A 20,978-nucleotide genomic window follows, 5' to 3' on the forward strand; every position below is an offset into this window, starting at 1 on the left:
AACCTCTAGCATAGTTATAGAGATCTTCCACACTTTCAAAAGTAAAATAATTAATAAATATAGTGTTTTCAGTTCCTTTTCTGGCCACATTTGATCAAAATGAACTTCAATTTAAATTCAGATCTCACAGATTCAAGTTACAGAAGCAAGACAGACTGTCTCTCATGTTACTTCAGTTTATAATTTACTCGTCTTTGTTTTGTTCTACTGCTTTATGAGCAACACATGAAATATACTCACACATAACAAATTAACATCAAAGACACATAATGACATTTGAGTCCATTTGCAAAAACCCAAATTAATACATTTGTATTTTTTAATCTTTTGAGCAAATGTTAAATGGAAATCTCATACAATAAAAATACTCAGTGATCCTTATTTTTGTTTTTTCTCACACAACACATATTTGAAATATTTGATATTTTAAACTTTAAAAATTTTAATAAATAATTTTCACCCAATACATTTGTAAATAGTTTGTATTTATTTCAGTCTTCGTTAACGCCATCATACTTTTAAAAATTTAATAATTCACATGATATTTTAAGATTGAAAGTCTGGGTCATATAGGTTAAATGATAAAATCTAAGTATAAAAGTCATTTGAAATGTAGCAAATAAATATATGATAGGGTTCATAGTTTCCAGTTATAATCTGAGCTTCATACAAAAAGAAGTTAAAATCATGTGAATAATAAAAACATTTCTCATAAAAGTATGTGTAAGTTAATGACACAAGAGTGATGATCATTTCGAAGTGTCCTTTCAGAATGACTACTATTACATCTAAATGTGAAATATGCACCAAACACGACAGGCTAGTATTTTATCCTGTAAACAGTGATGTTGTGTCAGAGCACTTGGCAACAAAGTGTTTCCATAGCCAGATAAAAATCAACCTAGGATTATGATGCTCAGTCTTTTAGGTCAAATTACGAGGTTTTGAAGGAAGTGCATGCTGTCATTATCTAGATGTCACACCATAATGCTGGTGACACATACTCAGATTTGCTATATTCAGCTTTATGGCCCTGAATCTCAAAAACCTCATTAAATGGCACTTTGCTGAAGCAAATGAAATAAAGTCCCTATTTAATATTTTTTATTTGTTTAAATACTGTATTTTGAGACATCATTTCTACGTCATCTTTTTTCAAAAGCATGATGCTGTTTTTTTTTTTTAATGGAAGTCTCTCCTGTGTGGGTCATTTTGCCTCATTTAAAATGACATGGAAAAGAAGTACGTCATAACACATAAATCATGTTTTGCACAGTATATAAATGAAGATGGGATGTTCTGAGGCCAGAAACTCGAACATCCTCTAACAAAACACATCAATAACTTCCATCTTAAGAAAAGAGTAGATTTGACACTTTATCCAGTCATGAGGGTTTTTCTGCTGGCAATGCTGTTGGTGTTTGCTGCACGGGCAGGTTCAGCTCAGTCTCAGAAGTAGCTCAGGCTGTGTGGTCGAGAGTTTGTTCGGGCTGTGGTTTACACATGTGGGGGTTCCAGATGGAGGAGGAGCCAAACCGAGGGCCCCGTAAACGGTCAGTATGCACCTTAGCATTCCTTTATTGCTATTATCAATCAGGGTCCAAGCTGACAGGAAGGTGACTCTCTTCAATTCTGTTATTGTAGTCCATCCGCCACAAGGTTTGACATGTTGTGCTTTCTGAGATGTTGTTCTGCTCACTACAATTGTACAGAGTGGTTATCTGAGTTACCTTAGACTTTCTGTTTGCTCGAACCAGTCTGGCCATTCTCCATTGACCTCTGTCATCAACAAGGTGTTTCCATCCGCAGAACTGCTGCTCACTGGATGTTTTTTGTTTTTGGCACCTTTCAGAGTAAATTCTAGAGACTGTTGTGTGTTAAAATCCCAGAAGATCAGCAGTTACAGAAATACCCAAACCAGCCCGTCTGGCACGAATATTCATGCCACAGTCCAAATCACTGAGATCACATTTTTCCCCATTCTGATGGTTGATGTGAACATTAACTGAAGCTCTAACTGATTTTATGCATTGCACTGCTGTCACATGATTGGCTGATTAAATACTCACATGAATAAGTAGATGTACAGGTGTTCATCATAAAATGGCCAGTGAATGTATATATATATATAAATATTTAAATATATATAAATGCAATATTTTAAAGAACTGATTAAAAATGTAATTGTATTCGGCTGATTGCTTGGAATGTAAATGTAATCTAATTACATTTCTAATGTGTATTACGGTTGACTTATTCTGGTCATGATTGGTGGTAACAAGAACTTAACAATTCTTATCCAGCAGGGGGCAAACAAAGCCTAAATACTGTATATGTTTATACACTGATGCCATATCTAACCAAATATTTAGGTCATGTATGCCCTCTTCCGAACATTTCTAACACAACCCCTTGTATATGATGTAGTACTGTAAGGGTTGAGGGTGGGTTGGCAACAGTTAAAGTGAACTAACTCTGATTCTACACAGGCTATGAACTTCAGACTGGTGTGGAGTCGTCCAAGGTCACTCCAGAAATGGACCGAGTCAGAAGAAACCTTGACACAATGCTGCCCATAATGTGCTGTCAAGTGGGCTGTCGGAAAAGTGATATTGTTCTCCTGTGCTGAGATGTGTTTAATCTGTTTCTGAGCACTTAAATGACAAGAGACTGTGGTGTATTTCATATATTTAAAATGTGTTAAATGACTATTCAATGACATCAGTTTATTGTTGAGTCTATAACAAACGTGTTATATGGTGACGTATCAAGTCCATTATTAAGGTTTGTCTCACATGTTTTCTCTCTATTCAGATGCATATGGCTGTTAATAAATGCAGCTATTTTCCTTTACTCTCTTCTGGCTTCTGTGCATTGCTTATAAATGTAGCAAGTTGATGTGTAAATGTGGTTGTTATTCAAAACAAGCAAGTACAAACCCAACATTTATACCATGATCAATGGAAACATGTAAACGCTTTCTACACCCTTGCAGAGCAGCACCTCACCTTTTGGGAAAAGGGGTAGTGGCTTGGGCAAATATAACCACCCCCCTGTGCACGTTCCAGATAGAGAACCTGTAAAACCTATTGTATCACACACAAATGTGAAAATGAAAGCAAAAAAGTCACAGCTTGTCTCAACTCCTAAAGGTGTGTCTAAAGGCAGAGTCAACACACTCTCTATAGCAGCTCCCCAAATGCTCTAGTATTACCTAACTGGATATTATCTGTACCTTATATTCAACGAATGCACTCCGATAAACTAATGTACAAGTATTTTTTCCAACAAAACACAGTTCAGAAGACGACATAATCTAAGGTATGTTCACAAGTCTAAAATATTTGATGTTCAGTTTTGCTTTCTGTTTTTAGTCGCATTCAAAACTTCAACAGCAGAATTATAACGATGTTCTAAAGTGTCTATAATGTGTGAAAATGATCACATCTGTTTGTAGCTCAGATAAAAACATTTGAAATTATTAATAGTGTTGATTTGTATATCAGCACTGTTTGTTTTCTGTGTAGATTCTTAAATGGAGGCGGAGCCTATTGAAAAAAAATCTAATATATGTGTAATGTAGTTCAATGGAAAGGAGGAGGCGAGAACTGGCTTGACGACATATTTTAATGATTAACTTAAACAAAAGACAAACACACACACATGGTATTTAATACCTTTTACTTGATGGTTACACCACATGACATTTTTAAAGTCTTTTAATAATTTATTAATGCTTGAACCCAAATTGGCTTACTTGAATACACCTCTTCTATGATGAACATGTTTTCAATTTCATTTGATATTTTTTCTAAGTAAAGTTGAAAATGTCATGTGGTGCAACTGTCAGGAGAAACTTTTAAAATAAAGGTCTCGTTTAAAGCTTTGAAGCTTTTTCTATTTTACAATATGATTAATATTTGAAAACTTTGGGGCACCAAATCAAAGTCATGTAGTGTTCCAACATTTTGTTGTTTATGTTGACCAAATCCATAAAACAGAGATGACCCCTTTAGAACATCAAGACAGTTGAAGTTTTAAAAGTAAAATACAAAAATAAATATAATTATGAAGGGTAAATTTTGTTCAGGTTATTTGTACTCTCAACTTTTCTATGGATGCACAGGAAAGTATTTTAATACCTTATACTTTATAGTTACATCACTTGACATTTCATATTTTTTGCAGAGAATACTTGAAACCAGCAATATGGACACAAATTACATTTATATGAACTTGTATGTGCTTTGTAAACTTGATATTTCAAAACCTCAGACATCCTTATTTGTCGCTGATCCTAACACAGCACTTTATTGATGGAGATTTGGCAGTTTGTTTAGAGACTAGATAGTTTGTGTCTCTGGAGACTAAAGAAATGTGATGAAGATGCACAGTATCCTACTGTACTTTGCATATGTCATGTGGAACGATTGTGTAACATGCAAATTACAACTCATTTGAATGTATTTTCAGGCCTAAAAGTTTCTATGGAGAGAGAAAAGAAGGCTGCAAATCAAATGAATCTTTCTGATGATACAGAGGAGGGGGGATCTGTTCAACACCAGTCTCCTGAAATCAATGATGGAACACTGACCTTTGACCCCAGGTGACACAACATTAAATCAGTATATTGTTTGTACTGCAGTACAGAGTAGAGACTTAGTAAATATTTTTTACATTGTTGTCTTGATATTTGTCATTAGGCAGAAGATATACACAGCAGCATCTTCAGTACACAGCTGTGTTTCTGTCAAGAGTAATTGGTCTATTGAACTACCCCCTGAATTAACTGATGCAAAAATGGCCTCTGGCCATAAGTAAGTAATGCTACATAGAAGCTACATGAATAATTTGATATTTGTGATAATTTTATATATTATTAAAAAATGCTGTTTCTCGTGCAGTTACAGTGTGAAATTCAGAAATCAGTCCATTTCTGCTCCTGCAAATGACTGTTACACACAACCAGTGCTGCAGATTCACCATCAAGTTGAAGATGTCTTGCAGAGAGTCAGAAATGTTCACAAAACCAGCATGAAGAACAAGTATGACCATTTATTTGAAGGAATCAACACACAAGAGGATAAAACTCTCCTGAACAAGATTTACACACAGCTCTACATCATTGAGGGAGAGAGTGAAGGGGTGAATAAAGAACATGAGGTTTTACAGATAGAGAAAACACAACTTTTACAAGACACTCCAATCAACCTCAATGACATATTCAATCCCACACCTAAACCAGGATGTGAGAAGAAGAGAAAAAAGTTTAAAGAAAAAATAAAGTCAGTGCTTACTAAAGGCATCGCTGGAATCGGAAAAACAGTCTCTGTGCAGAAGTTTATTCTCAGTTGGGCTGAGGGAAAAGCAAATCAGGATGTAGATTTCATGTTTCTTCTTCCATTTCGAGAGCTAAACTTGATCAGAGATGACCAGATTAGTCTTCACAAACTACTGCATGACTTCTACCCTGAACTTCAAGATCTGGACTCACAGATATATAATGAGTGCAAAATTGTGTTAATCTTTGATGGTCTGGATGAAAACAGAAATCCACTTTGTTTTGCAGGCATTGAGAGAGTTTGTGATGTAACTATGACATCATCAGTTGGTGCATTGATCTCAAATCTAATCAAAGGAGAGTTGCTTCCTTCAGCTCTCATCTGGATAACATCCAGACCAGCAGCAGCCAGTCAGATCCCCTCTCAGTACATCAGCCGTGCTACAGAAATTCAGGGATTTAATGATACACAGAAGGAGAAATATTTCAGGAAGAGAATCAATGATGAACATCAAGCCAACAAAATCATCTCACACATCAGGACAACAAGAAGCCTCCACATCATGTGCCACATACCACTCTTCTGTTGGATCTCAGCCACTGTGCTTCAAAAAACCCTGGAAACACATCACGTCGAGGAAATTCCCAAAACTCTGACTGAAATGTACATACACTTTCTACTCATTCAGTTAACCACAATCAATCAGAAATATGACAAAAGATATCCAAAGAAAGCCTTCCAGTCAGACAGAGATGTGATTGAGAAACTTGCCGAACTGGCGTTCAAACAGCTGATGAAGGGCAATGTCATGTTCTATGAGGAGGACCTGAGAGAGAGTGGCATAGATGTCACTGAGGCTTCAGAGTATTCTGGGATTTTCACTGAGATCTTTAAGGAGGAATGTGTGATTTATCAGAGGAAGGTCTACAGCTTTATACATCTGAGCTTTCAGGAGTTTCTTGCTGCTTTTTATTGGTTTTATTGCTATGTATGTAACACTGTGAATAAGGTGTTTGATCCACTTACGGTTTTTGATTCACTGCATAATTTACTCAGAGGAGTCATAGATGAAGCCCTAATGAATGAAAGTGGACACTTGGACCTTTTCCTCCGATTCTTGTTGGGCATCTCACTGGAGTCCAATCAGAGACTCCTGCAGGATCTACTGACCTGCACAGAGAACAACACAGAGAGCATCAAGAAAACAACTAATTACATTAAAGACATAATCAAAGAAGACCATGACAGACTCTCGGCTGGAAGATCCATTAATCTCTTTCTCTGTCTGTTTGAACTGAATGACAACTCTCTGTACAATGAGATCATGGAGTTTGTGAAATCAGAGAAACTCTCAGAGAAGAAACTCTCTGCGTCACACTGCTCAGCAATAGCCTACATGCTTCAGATGTCAGAGGAGGTGGATGAGCTGGACCTGAAGAAATACAGTGCATCTGAGGAAGGCAGAAGACGACTGATACCAGCTGTGATGAACTGCAGAAAAGTTTTGTAAGTATATCATTTAAATACAGTATATTACAAAATTATATGACTGTTTGTCTGCATGTTTTGCATACTGAGTGAAACTTCTGTTGTTCTGTGCTGTGCTGCATAGCACACTTTAGGAGGGAACTCACTAAGAATGAATTGCGGACATTAATAATTTTGTTTATTTGCACGGACTGTCTAAAGAAATTATGCAAATAATTGCCAACATGGTCAAAAATTAAGTGCTGGATGCAGGGGCATAGAACTTTAACCAATAATGAGAATTATTGTAATAGTACTAACACAGATAGATGGATGGATTTATGGATGGATAATTAGATTGAAGCAGATAGAAAAAGTAAATATATGGATAAACATAGCCCAGATCAAACAGTTAAACTACTGTCTGCCCTACCTGACTAAGACTAAAGCATCACTCCACCACTGCTATCAAGGCACCTGAATCAGCTCTTTAAAATGCTAAAAGTGTGCTCCACAACACAGTACATCTGGTGATATAGGCTATCATGTAAAAGTCCAATTGACTTAAGGATGATAAAAGTACAATAATAATACATTTTTATGAGCCTGTGTAAGTTATTATCCATTAAAATGACATAGAAAGTTGTATTTTGCTCTCTTTCAGTCTTGCTGAATGTAATCTCAATGATCAGTCTACTAAAACAGTGGCTTCAGCTCTAATGTCAGAAAACTCTCCCCTGAAAGAGCTGGATCTGAGTAACAATGACCTACAGGATTCAGGAGTGAAGCTGCTTTCTGATGGACTGAAGAATACAAACTGTCAACTGGAAATACTGAGGTGTGTAAAGATAAAGCTGTTTAATACACATGACTTTTCTAATTTTGTTGAACACAAATTTATTAATTTGTAAGTTTATTAATGCTGTAACATATAACTAGAAGTTCGTACACCTAGAAAAATAGTCACACCAGTTTAGCTTAAATCTAAGTGTAACAGTATAAAGATGGGCAAGGAGGAGGCGGTAACCGGCTGAACAGTAAGCATAACGTTTTAATGTCAAACTCAACTTAAAACCAACATAAACAAAGATGCAGCGTGGCCACGTGCGTATCTCTTTCTCTATTGAATTGGTGCCTCCGGCTTGTCTTTATCCCCCTCCCAGCTGATAAGCCCAATTCAGGGCCGGCCATGTGTCTTCCTCTTCACACTAAGCTTTAAATAACTTTTTTTAACAGAAGAATTCAGGTGCTTTGAAAAACATTTACAACCTTGTGCTCACAAGTAAAGATATCTACCACAACAAAAGAGTACAATATAAAATCCCCTTTCTTTCTGTAGGTTATCTGGCTGTATGGTGACAGAGACAGGTTGTTTTTATCTGGCTTCAGCTCTGAGATCAAACCCTTCACACCTGAGAGAACTGGATCTTAGCTACAATTACCCAGGAGGCTCAGGAGAGAAGCTTTCTGATCTACTGGGAGATTCAAGCTTCAAACTGGAGAAACTATAGTATGTTGAGTACAAGTAATCATGGCACAATTTTGTGTGTTTTGTGGTATATAAATATGTAAAACAAATAACAAATAATAATGAATAGGCCTTGTTAAAGGAATAGTTCAACCAAAAATGAAAATCCTCTCATTATTTACTCACCTTCATGCCATCCCAGATGTGTATGGCTTTCTTTCTTCTGTTGAACACAAATAAAGATTTTTAGAAAAATATCTCAGCTCTTTAGGTCCAAACATTGCATGTGAAGGGTGACCAGAACTTTGAAGATTTTTTATTTAATTTAAAGAGGACCATTGAGACATCATATCCTGTTGCCCGTATTCATTGCAGTACTAGTGTCTATGTAATTTTTCATGCTCAATCCTTAGTGTAACTGCACCTTTAGTTACAGGTTCACTACTTGTAAAGAGTAGGTACACAAATGATGTGTCTCTAGCCGATATTACATTTATGCATTGTACTGATACCACATGATTGGCTGATTACACAATCACATGAATAAGTAGGTGTACAGGTATTTCAGTAAAGTGCTCAGTGTGTGTCTAGTTATATTAACAGCTTCAGCATTATTTGTCCTCAAGTCTATCTCTTTTGGTTGACGAACTCAACTCAAAATGGATTGCTGTGGAGTGTAGACCAGTTATTTAGCCTTTTCTATTTTCTAAATTCTCCCAAGTGGTAAATTATAGCAAGCCACAATTTCAGGAGGAGGCAAGGCCAAAATAACAAACAAAAAATAAATTATCATTAAATATTGAATTATTTTTATTTAGGGACGTTTCCCAGCAAAAAGTAAACGTTGTTATATATGTGATTAATTCTATTAATTAACTGGCATGTCATGTGATAAAAAACTTGACAGCCTTACATTTTGTATTAATTTAAAGAAGAAACCCTAGAGACATCATATCCTGTTACCCATATTAATTGCAGTAAACAATGAATATGTGTGTCTAGCCGATATTAGATGTAACAATATTAGCATATTAGAGAAAGTATTTACTATGCATGTATCACTTTTTAAACTATTTACTGATTTATTTATTTATTTTTGCCTCCCTCAGTCTGGACCATAATGAACCCTTCAGAATAAGATCAGGACTAAAAAAATGTAGGTCATCTTTGTTGTTATTGACCTCCCTTATTTATACATGCACATGTATTTCTCACAAGATTTCTAATCTTTGTTTTATATGCAGATGCCTGTGATCTCACACTGAATGAAAACACAGCACACACTCTTCTCATTCTGTCTGAGGACGGCAAAAAAGTAACATGGACGAAATCTAAACAGCCATATCCTGATCATCCAGAGCGATTTACTCATCCGCAGCAGATTCTGTGTAGAGAGAGTATGTCTGAACGCTGTTACTGGGAGGTTGAATTGAAAGGATGGGCACATATAGCTATGACATATAAAGTAATCAACAGGAAAGGAGAGACTGACTTGCACTTTGGAATCAATGAAAAATCCTGGAGTTTGTACAGCTGTGACACAATCTATACTGTCTGGCACAACAATAAGAGAACAAACATATCTGTCCCTTCAGCCTCCTCTAACAGAGTGGGAGTGTATCTGGACTGGAAGGGTGGCTCTTTGTCCTTCTACAGCATCTCTGACACACAGTCTCTCACACACATTCACACATTTCACTCCACATTCACTGAGCCCCTTTATGCAGGATTTAGACTTTATCCTGATTGTTCAGTGTCTCTGTGTCAGATTTTACAGAGTTAAAATAACCGTCTTTCATCCTTTTCCTTTAATGCACAGTTTTACACACACACACACACACACACACACACACACACACACACACACACGTTGGTGCAGCTATCCTTATGAGGACTCTCCATAGACATAATGACTTTTATACTGTACAAACTATAGATTCTATCCTCTAAACCTAACACAACCCCTAAACCTAACCCTCACAGAAAACTTTCTGCATTTTTACATTTTCAATAAAACATTGTTTAGTATGATTTATAAGCGATTTGAATTATGGGGACAATAGAAATGTCCTCATAAACCACATTTATAGCATAATACCCTTGTAATTACTAATTTGTAACCTAAAAAAATGTTCTCATAAACCACATAAACAAGCCCACACACACACACACACACACACACACACACACACACACACACACACACACACACACACACACACACACACACACACACACACACACACACACATTAATATTACTTACAATATGGGTTGTGTTAGGGTTAGGGGATAGAATATAAAGTTTGTACAGTATAAAAAACATTATGTCTATGGGAAGTCCCCATAAAACATGGAAACCCAACACGTGTGTGTGTGTGTGTGTGTATAACCAACAACCAGATCAAATGATTTATTTTGTCTGCTGTGTTTTATGCAATGATTTTCAACTGATGGATCACAAGTTTGTTACACAGGTAGCACAGGTGAGGGGGACAATGCAAAATAACAAAATGCAAGTTTGTTATTAATTAAAGGGACAATTCTTCCAAAAATGAAAATGATCTCAGCATTTACTCATCCTCTTGCCATCCCTTTGAAGGTCCTTCTGCTGAACACAAACCAACATTTTTAGAAGAATATTTCAGCTCTGTATGTCCATACAATGCAAGTGAATGGTGACCAAAATTCTGAAGCTCCAAAAATAACATAAAGGCATCATAAAAGTAATCCATACGACTCCAGTCATTAAATCCATGACTTCTGAGCTGATATGATAGTGTGAGTGAGAAACAGATAAATATTTAAGTTCTTTTTTTTTTACAATAAATATCCACTTTCACTTTGTTTCACATTTTAAAATGAAAGTGGAGGTTTAAAGTAAAAAAGGAATTAAATATTGGTCTGTTTCTCTCCCACAACTATCACATCACTTCAGAAGACACAGATTTAAAAACTAGAGTCGTATGGATTACTTTTATGACGCCTTTATGTGTTTTTTGGAGCTTCAGAATTTTGGTCACCATTCACTTGCATTGTATGGACATACAGAGCTGAAATATTCTTCTAAAAATGTTGGTTTGTGTTCAGCAGAAGAAAGTCACACACATCTGGGATGGCATACAGAGAACTTGTCAAACATACCAAACTTGTTCTGAAACAGAGAACTACAGGTCTATTTTGATTGCACATGTAATGTTTGCTGGTGCCTATTGTCAACACACCTAGAGTCTGTATGCTTCATCAGTGTCAGGTTACATTAGCAATGGCATAGATAATGTCACTGTCTCTAAGACTATCCATACACAATCAAACCGAAAGTAGTACATAAATACAGAGCTACTAAAAACATGTTATGTCACCTTTAAATCTGAAGAGAAGCAGCCCTCAGGACAGACCATATGATACTGAACACAATGTTACATAGAATCTAAGTTCATACATTTTATGTGTTGCACATATTTAAATTATTCTGTTTCTGAGGAGTTAAATTGTAACGTAATATAAAAGTTCAGATCTACAGTGGCAAGAAAATGTATGTGAACCCTTTGTAATTACCTGCATTTATGTACAAATTGATCTTCAAATCTGGTATGAACTTCATCTAAGTTACAATAATGAACAAACACAATCAGTTTTAACTAACACACACATTATACATTCTAAATACATAATTCAAACATTCACAATGTAGGTTGGAAAAAGTATGTGAACCCCTAGGCTAAGGAGTCAGGAGTTGGCAAACCTGGCATCCAAATAATGAAATTAGATTGGAGGTGTTGGTAAGAGCTACTTAAAAACTACTCAAGCATATTGAGTTTTCTATTCACAAGAAGCATCTGCTGTCATGGACCATGTCTTGAAAAAAGAGATCTCAGAATTTTTGCTTGCATAAAACTGGAAAGCTATCTCAAAGAGTTTAGATATTCATCTGTACACAGAAATGATTTGGTACTGTGGCTACTCTCCCTAGAAGTGGCTGTCGAGCCAAGACGACTCAAAGGGCACACCGTAGAACTCTCAATGTGGTATAAAGAACCCTAGAGTGACAGTGAAAGGCTTGAAGGAATCATTGAAACTGGTTAACATCTCTGTTCATGTCTACTATATAAAAAACATTACACAGGCATGGTGTCTATGGCTGGACACCACAAAGGAAGATGCTGCTTTCCAACACAATCATTGCTATGGGCCTGAAGTTTGCCAAAGACACCTTGACACTCTACATCACTACTAGGAAAATGTTTTCCGGACTGATGAAACTAAGGTTGAATTGTTTGTGAAGAACATGCAGCAGTATTTATGGTATAAATATGGCACCACATATCAAGTCAAGTCAATTTTATTTGTATAGCGCCTTTCACAACACACATCGTTTCAAAGCAGCTTTACAGAATATCAGCATTAACAGACGATAAAACTGTAATGTCTATAAAGTCGATTAATCATCATTGTGTAATTTAGATAAAATACGATTTTTAATAGTGTTTAAAAATAATTAAATGATAATTGTATTAATAACCCCAGTGAGCAAGCTGTAGGCTGACTGTGGCAAGGAACACAAAACTCCATAAGATGTAGATTAATGGAGAAAAATAACCTTGGGAGAAACCAGACTCACTTTGGGGGCCAGTTCCCTCTGGCTAACATTATGAATGTAATGTAAATATTAATTATGTATAGGTAAAATCATGGTTTAAAATGATTAAACTAAGTGTTAAGGGTCAGTGATTAAACATCGAGTGTGTTTGAACTGTAAGATTAATGACCAAAGTCTTTGAAGTCCATCTTGATTAATTGCAGAAGTTCACATAGATGCAATTGTCCTTAATTTGCTGATGAAGGCTTTTGTTGGCAATAGTTAGTCTAAGCATTTCATTTCAAGATCGTAGTCCATAAATAGACCAAGGTGATGCAGGTTGGAATTGGCATCATTTCATCCTCTGAAGTCCGTCATAATAGATTGAAGTGATGTTTGGCTGGCACCGGCTGCATTTAGTCATCATCATTCTGCGACATGTAGCAGTGGAGTCCAACATGAAGCAGGAATGGTGCTGGATCCAGCCGGTTCTGGTGACCTCAGGATAGGAGTCCCGAGGTTGAGACAGGGAAACAAATAAAAAGATGTAAGCGTAGATGCCATTTAATTTATTGCAGAGTTAGAGATCATGCTCAATGTTTCTGGTTTCTGGTTCCGCAGACCCAACTAAAGCAGCCTAATTGTGGGTTGGAGGATAAATTAGGTGTATGCCTGGCTAAATAGATGAGTCTTTAGTCTAGACTTAAACTGAGAGAGTGTGTCTGCATCTCGAACAGTGTTTGGGAGACTATTCCATAGTTTAGGAGCCAAATATGAAAAGGATCTTCCTCCTTTAGTGGATTTTGATATTCTAGGAACTATTAATAGGCCAGAATTTTGCGATCTTAATGAACGTGTTGGAATATAGCGTGGTAGAAGATCACTTAAGTACTAGTGGAGCTAGACCATTCAAAGCTTTGTACGTAGTTAACAGAATTTTAAAATCAATACGGAATTTAACAGGTAGCCAATGTAACGATGATAAAATGGGGCTAATATGATCATATTTCTTGGTTCTCGTCAGCACTCTGGCTGCTGCATTTTGAACCAATTGAAGTTTATTTATTGATCTTGCTGGACATCCTCCCAGTAATGCATTACAATAATCTAGTCTTGAGGTCATGAACGCATGAATTAGTTTTTCGACATCAGCAACCGAGAGCATATGCCTTAATTTAGCAATATTTCTTAGGTGGAAGAATGCTGTTTTACAAACATTTGTAATTTGATTTTCACAGGACAGGTTGGTATCAAATATAACACCTAAGTTCTTCGCTGTTGAAGATGATGTAACAGTACATCCATCTAGAGTCAAATTATATTTTAGTGGCTTATTTTTAGAGTTTTTGGTCCAATAATTAGAACCTCTGTTTTGTCAGAATTGAGTAGAAGGAAATTTCTGGCCATCCAATCTTTTATTTCATTAATACACTCTGCTAATTTTGAGAATTGTGAAATCTCATCAGGTTTTGAAGAAATATAAAGTTGTGTATCGTCAGCATAGCAGTGGAAACTTATTCCACGATTCCTGATAATATCTCCCAGGGGAAGCATATACATGGAGAAAAGCAGAGGCCCTAAAACTGATCCCTGTGGCACTCCATATTTTACTTTTGTTTGGTTTGACAATTCCTCATTTACATAGACAAAGTGGTAGCGGTCTGCTAAATATGACCTAAACCATGCTAATGCCACTCCACAAATTCCAACATAATTCTCTAGCCTATTCAAGAGAATGTCGTGATCTATCGTGGTCTAATGCAGCACTAAGATCTAAAAGCACTAGAAGAGAAATGCAGCCGCGATCAGATGATAAGAGCAAGTCATTTGTAACTCTGATAAGTGCAGTCTCTGTACTGTGATGAGGCCTAAATCCTGATTGAAATTCTTCATATATACTATTTCTCTGTAGAAATGAACATATTTGGGAGGATACTACCTTTTCTAGTATTTTTGACATAAATGGGAGATTTGAAATCGGTCTATAATTAGCAAGTTCTCCAGGATTAAGTTGTGGCTTCTTAATTAGCGGTTTGATAATTGCCATTTTAAAGTTTCTTGGGACATGTCCTAAGCATAGCGAGGAGTTAATGATATTAAGAAGAGGTTCTGATATTACAGGAGATACCTCTTTTAAGAGCTTAGTTGGTATAGGATCTAACAAACATGTTGTGGCTTTTGATGTTTCGATAAGTTTTGTTAGCTCTTCATGACCTATGATAGCTGAAGGATTGAAGTTGCACATGAGGGAAATTATTCGACACTGTTTTCTGAGGTGCTATGACAGATGATTGCATAATTCCAATTTTATTTCTGATTATTTCAATTTTATCTGTGAAGAAATTCATGAAGTCATTACTCTTGAGCTGTGACGTAATATCTGGTTCGGTTGAGGCTTTATTCCTAACCAATTTAGCCACAGTACTGAATAAACATCTAGGATTGTTGTGGTTATTTTCTATGAGTTTACTAAAATATGCTGACCTGGCAGCTTTGAGTGCGTGTTTGTAGCTACAGACACTATCCTTCCATGCACCCTGAAATACTTCTAATTTTGTATTTTTCCACATGCGCTCCATTTTCCGAGCTGCTCTCTTGAGAGCATGAGTGTGATCATTGTACCATGGTGCAGGGCTTATTTCTTTAATTTTCTTTAATCGAAGTGGGGCGACAACATCAAGGGTGCTAGAGAAGACTGCATTTAAATGTTTTGTTATTTCATCAAGTTCTTCTGGGCTTTGGGGTTTATTGAGTATATGAGATAGATCTGGAAGAGTATTAGTGAAGCTATCTTTAGTGGTCGAAAGAATAGTTCTATCTGAACGATAGCATGGTGTAGATTGAGTAACATTAGCTGATTGCAGCTTGCATGAGACGAGGTAATGATCCGAGATGTCATCGCTCTGCTGCAGAATTTCTATATTATCAACATCAACTCCATATGACAGAATTAAATCTAGCGTATGATTATGGCGATGAGTTGGTCCTGTTACATTTTGTCTGACTCCAAGAGAGTTGAGAATATCGATAAATGCTAATCCCAATGTATCATTTTCATTATCTATGTGAATGTTGAAGTCACCAACAATTAAGGCTCTATCTACAGTAACTACAAGATCTGATAAAAAATTAGCAAATTCACTAAGGAAATCTGAATAAGGCCCGGGTGATCTATACACTGTAGCAAGGGTAAAGGACGACAGAGAATTTTTATTTATATTTGTATTTGACGGTGTCACCTTAAGCATTATTAGTTCAAAAGACTTACATTTATATCCTGTCCTCTGAGTAACACCAAAAACTTCACTGTAAATTGTAGCAACACCTCCTCCTCGACCCTTCAGACGAGGCTCATGTTTATAACAATAACCTGGGGAGTAGATTCATTTAAACTAATATATTCATCCGGTTTAAGCCAGGTTTCAGTCAAACAGAGCGCATCCAATCTATGATCTGTAATCATTTCATTGACAATTAGTGCTTTGGTAGAAAGAGATCTAATGTTTAGTAGCCCTATTTTTATATGATGTACATTTTTAATTTGTTTGTTTTGTTCAAGTTTGACCTTAATCAAATTTTTTCTAAATGATTTAGTGAGGGTATTGTGTTTCAGTAGTTCGTGGAACAGACACAGTCTCTATGAGATATCTAGGTGATACAGTCTCTATGTGTTGTAGTTTATGTGACCTGTGTGACGTCTCAAGGCAGCTAGCAGACGTTCGGATTAACCAGTTTGTCTGCTTCCTGACCTGGGCCCCATTTAGTCAATTAATATCATTATTAAGTCTATGAGCCAAATTACTAGAGAGGAGAGCGGCACCTTCCCTGGAGGGATGGAGTCCGTCTCTCTTTAGCAGGTCAGGTCTACCCCAAAAACTTTTCCAATTGTCTATAAATCCTATTTTATTCTGCAGACACCACTCAGACATCCAGCCATTCAGTGACACTAATCTACTATAAACCTCGTCACCACGACGAGCAGGGAGGGACCAGAGCATATTACAGTGTCTGACATCGTTTTTGCAAATTTGCACACCTCTTTAACATTATCTTTAGTGATCTCCGACTGGCGAAGCCGGACATCGTTAGTGCCGACATGGATAACAATTTTAGAAAATCTACGCTTAGCATTAGCCAGCACTTGTAAATTTGATTTGATGTCAGACGCTCTGGCCCCGAAATGCAATTAACAATAGTGGCTGGAGTCTCTATTTCCACGTTCCTTACAATAGAATCACCGATAACAAGGGCTCTTTCAATATGATTCTCAGTGGGTGTATCACTGAGTGGGGAGAATTTATTGGAAACCCTAACAGGAGCGGAGAGTGGTGTCTCTTTGCTGAACGAGTATGCCGCCGAGACGCCACCCAAATGCCCTGCTGCAGGGGCTCTATAACCGAACCAAAGTGTGTGTGTGTTGCTCTCTGTACTGCCCGCGATCCGAAACAGTATCTAACGGCTTCTCTTTCTCACTGACCTCTACTAGCGCTCGGATGCGAGTCTCTAACTCATTAACCTTCTCCGCCAGCCTGACTAATTCCTTACATTTATCACAAGTGAATCCCTCACTGCTGACGGAGGAGGCTATTTTAAACATGTGACATGCAATGCATGAACAAATAACATGAGCCGATGCCATGATTTACCGCAAATTGTTCGTTGTTCCTGAGCGGTGAGGGTTTTGAGATTGATTTGAATCCCTCACAAAATTGTTTGTTGTTGGTGGTGGTTGTTCTTGATAAGCGGTGCTTTGAGATCGATGCAATAATCTGTGTACCGCAGAGGAGAAAAAACGGGTGCGCGCTGAAAAAATGCACGCAGTTTTACCGCGATAAAAATAGAACGCGGATACAGGTGGAATATGCACGCAGTTGAATCCCGATAAGAGAATAATACGGGAAGACCCGATGCGTGCTTAAAAATGGCAGATGTTTAGGGATTAAAGGCTACAAACACAGACTCTAGCTAGGTGTCAGCAGCAACCGGTAAAATACACGCAGATGAAACGGGAGAAAAAGAGGAAGAATCTGAAAGGCGGTAAAATGACAAAGGATATAACTATGAACGATGCGGTAAAATGACAAAGGATATAACTATGAACGATGACTATAACGTTGAACATATGAGAATAAGCAGTGCTAAGCAGGCCACAAACAAACTCTCGTGCAGCGTGCGTGCGTGCTGTCAAAGTAGGTAGGTCGCATTCGAAGGCTGCCTTCGAATGCGTATCAACATGAAAACATCGTCCCATTGGTGATGTAAGCTTAAGCACATTAAGGGTTCACATACTTTTTATACAACTAGCCATTGTATATGTTGTGGGGCATGTTTGAGTGCCTTGTCCTGGTAGACTTGTGGAAGTGGCCTGTCCGGTGGTGCTGTAGGCTTTAGCGGCCAGTGCTGACGTCGACCTTCAGGCCTTGGAAGGGAGCACAGGGCGACCCCGTCAGGTGGCGGCATTCTGGGGGCATAGGTGGATCGCAACCGCCCTATCCACCTGGGGAATTGCCGTGTACCCTTGGGCCGCTCTGCCATCGAGGGTAGTGAGAGCGGATGAGCGAGGGGCTTTTTAATGAGTGGAGAAGGGTGCTCTCCATGCAGTTATCATGCACCTCCGGGAAGAAAGGGACCGGGGGGGGAGGGGGTTGGTCTGCGCGTGGCTGTGAGCGACGCGCAGACCCATGGAACCAATCATCTAGCCGCGACGGCTTTGGGGAGGACAGAGGGTTCCAGTCCAAGCCCACGCTGGCGGCGGCCCGGGCAAGTGTGTCAGACATCTGGGCGTGCTTGCCCGAAGGCGGCAGCCCAGACGAGTCATCTGCGTCAGATGACAGACCGCTCTCCGATGCAGCGGCGAGCTCATCCAGCTTGAGGGGCTCCAGAGGATAGGCAGGCTGGCTGTGTGGAGAGCCGTTGTTGCCTCGAGCCCGGACTGAAGTCAACGAGCGTGCCGGGGGGCAGGCGGTTCGTGGGGACGTACCCGGCGAAGCCGCGCACGCTGCCATCCCCAAATCGCCTCCATCACCAGCCGCATCGTCCTCAATCCCGTGGGAAGAAGTAACGATTCAGGGTGTGGCTGGAGTGGTGTTCCATCGGTTGAAGGAAAGCCATGACCGCCATGTTGCCATGGTCATGTTCTCGCAGTGAGAACATGAACCATCCACAAACGCTGCCTCGATGTGATCGCAGCCCAGACACACGAGACAGAGCCTGTGGCCGTCTGAAGCTGAGAGCACTCTACCGCATCCAGGAACTACACAGGGGCGGAAAGGCATCTTTAAAAAGACGAGTCCTGAAAAGGACGTTTAACGCCACTGTGTATTGCTCTTTTAGAGGAAAATGCTCTTTTAGAGAAAATCACTCTTTTAATAACAACTCTTAGTTGCGCTGTCGAAGCGCCCACGGGCAAACTGCACTGCCGTGCAGAGATGGAGAAAGCTGCTGAAGTGCACCGTAGATCCTACAGCAGATCGCTCAGAGGAAGTGGAACAGGTGTGTGACTCACAGCTCGCTGCATACACGACCATCGGCTCCGAAGAAAATTTCTGAATGAAACAGACGTATTTCCCCGCCTTTATACCTGTATGTCCGGGGGCGGGACATGCAAATTCTGTCTGCCAACTTCTTATTGGCCCTTTTTCATAGATCAGAGGTATATTCGGCGCTCAAGAGAGACCCCTAGTGTCGCTTCTTCGACACAACGTCGAAGTGAGTGACAGACTGGGAACATTTACACTTTCACCATAGTTGGATTCGTAAATGTAGTTTAGGTTTTTGAGTAACGCCACCTCTGGACAAATACCTACAGGTCCTACAGTCAGGGGGTCAAGAATTGGCTGGTTATGGTCGTTGAAAGGCATTACATCATATTGTACAATCTCAACCAACACAGGTTTAAAGAGCTTCCAACATCTTACTGACACCTACATTTTAGAAAAACAAGATTTCTTTAGATATTTACAACTTAGGAACCATTATAATAAAAATATAAAAAATAACGATAAAATTGAAAGGAATATGATCAATATTTTTATTGATGCGTATAAGAATGGAACTCACAAGAAACTGATATCAAGAATATACTCAAGTATACAATCTTCTAAAAATCACTCTACAGTATATGTGAAAGATAAATGGGAGAAGGAAGCGAACATAATTTTATCTGATGAAGAGTGGTTAAACATTTGCAAAACACAGTATACTACCACCAGTTCAGGTCAATGGAGAGAATTCTCATGGAAGAATATCATAAGATTCTTTATTACTCCCAAGAGAAAATATTTACAGAATGGTAAACCAGATTCTGCATTCTGTTGGAGACAATGTAATACCTCTATGGCAGATTACTTTCACATATTCTGGAAATGTCCAACGATTCAGCCTTTTTGGTTAGAGATAATCTCTGAAATAAAATTGATACTGGGATTCGAGACGGAGTACAGTTTCAGTACTATATATTTAGGAAATATACCAACTAATCTTAATACTCAAGACAAATACCTACTTAATGTATTATTAGTTGCGAGTAAAAAAACAATAACTAAGAAATGGCTGCATGAGAGTCCACCAACAAAAGATGAGTGGATAGTGATTGCAAGTCATTTATATGATATGGAAAAGCTGACCTTCTCTTTACGATTAAACATGGACAAATTCTACAAGTACTTGTCAAAATGGCTAATGTATAGAAGCAGGGAGTGAATATAAGGAGATATTGTGAGTGTAATGCAAATTATTATTATTTTTATTTTATTTATTCTTTTCTCATTCAAATACTTATCCAATGAAAACATGCTGGAACTGAATGTTGTATGATGGGACCTTGAACCTTTTATTGACTTGAAGGGACAATTACAATTATTCTCCTGATATTATTATAAAGGAAGGAAGAGAGGGGGGAAAAGGAAAAGTTCTTTCTCACTCCTCTGAGACTATTGGGAAAGTAACCCGATTTGACATTAACAGTTTATGAACAACATAATTGTATGTTATACCCCTTGTGACCTGTTTGTTCTGTTCTTTTGTGTTCTACTAAAAACCATATAAAACAATAAAAAAATAAATGTAAAAAAAAAGAATTGGCTGGTTAGTTGGTCCCTGTTAGCACCTGCTGAAACACCACCCGATGGCAAAAGCATGTTTCTCCATTGACTGCCATTCAAAAGTATCTGTGTTTTATGACG

General features: G+C 38.1%; 2 protein-coding genes across 3 annotated transcripts in view; both read left to right on the forward strand.

The window, feature by feature from the left end:
* Positions 1-1,387: 1,387 nt before the first annotated feature.
* On the forward strand, positions 1,388-2,629 carry insl5b (insulin-like 5b). Its single transcript, XM_052133412.1, is given in 2 exon segments — positions 1,388-1,553; positions 2,490-2,629. Coding segments are annotated over 2 exon segments (306 nt in total).
* Positions 2,630-3,174: 545 nt separating this feature from the next.
* Positions 3,175-20,978, forward strand: part of LOC127648910 (NLR family CARD domain-containing protein 3-like) — a 56,125-nt gene continuing 38,321 nt past the window's right edge. Inside the window, exons 1-8 of one of the 2 annotated variants that reach the window (XM_052133736.1) lie at positions 3,175-3,321; positions 4,474-4,606; positions 4,704-4,817; positions 4,905-6,788; positions 7,414-7,587; positions 8,089-8,259; positions 9,327-9,373; positions 9,462-10,460. In XM_052133736.1, coding sequence (XP_051989696.1) covers positions 4,488-4,606; positions 4,704-4,817; positions 4,905-6,788; positions 7,414-7,587; positions 8,089-8,259; positions 9,327-9,373; positions 9,462-10,000 — 3,048 coding nt within the window. In that variant the 5' untranslated portion in view covers positions 3,175-3,321; positions 4,474-4,487 and the 3' untranslated portion in view covers positions 10,001-10,460. Of the gene's footprint in view, positions 3,322-4,473; positions 4,607-4,703; positions 4,818-4,904; positions 6,789-7,413; positions 7,588-8,088; positions 8,260-9,326; positions 9,374-9,461; positions 10,461-20,978 lie in introns of those variants that run through there. The other variant, XM_052133737.1, reaches the window with a different exon arrangement.

The sequence above is a fragment of the Xyrauchen texanus genome, chromosome 9 (genome assembly GCF_025860055.1).
Source record: "Xyrauchen texanus isolate HMW12.3.18 chromosome 9, RBS_HiC_50CHRs, whole genome shotgun sequence".
Lineage (NCBI taxonomy): Eukaryota > Metazoa > Chordata > Actinopteri > Cypriniformes > Catostomidae > Xyrauchen > Xyrauchen texanus.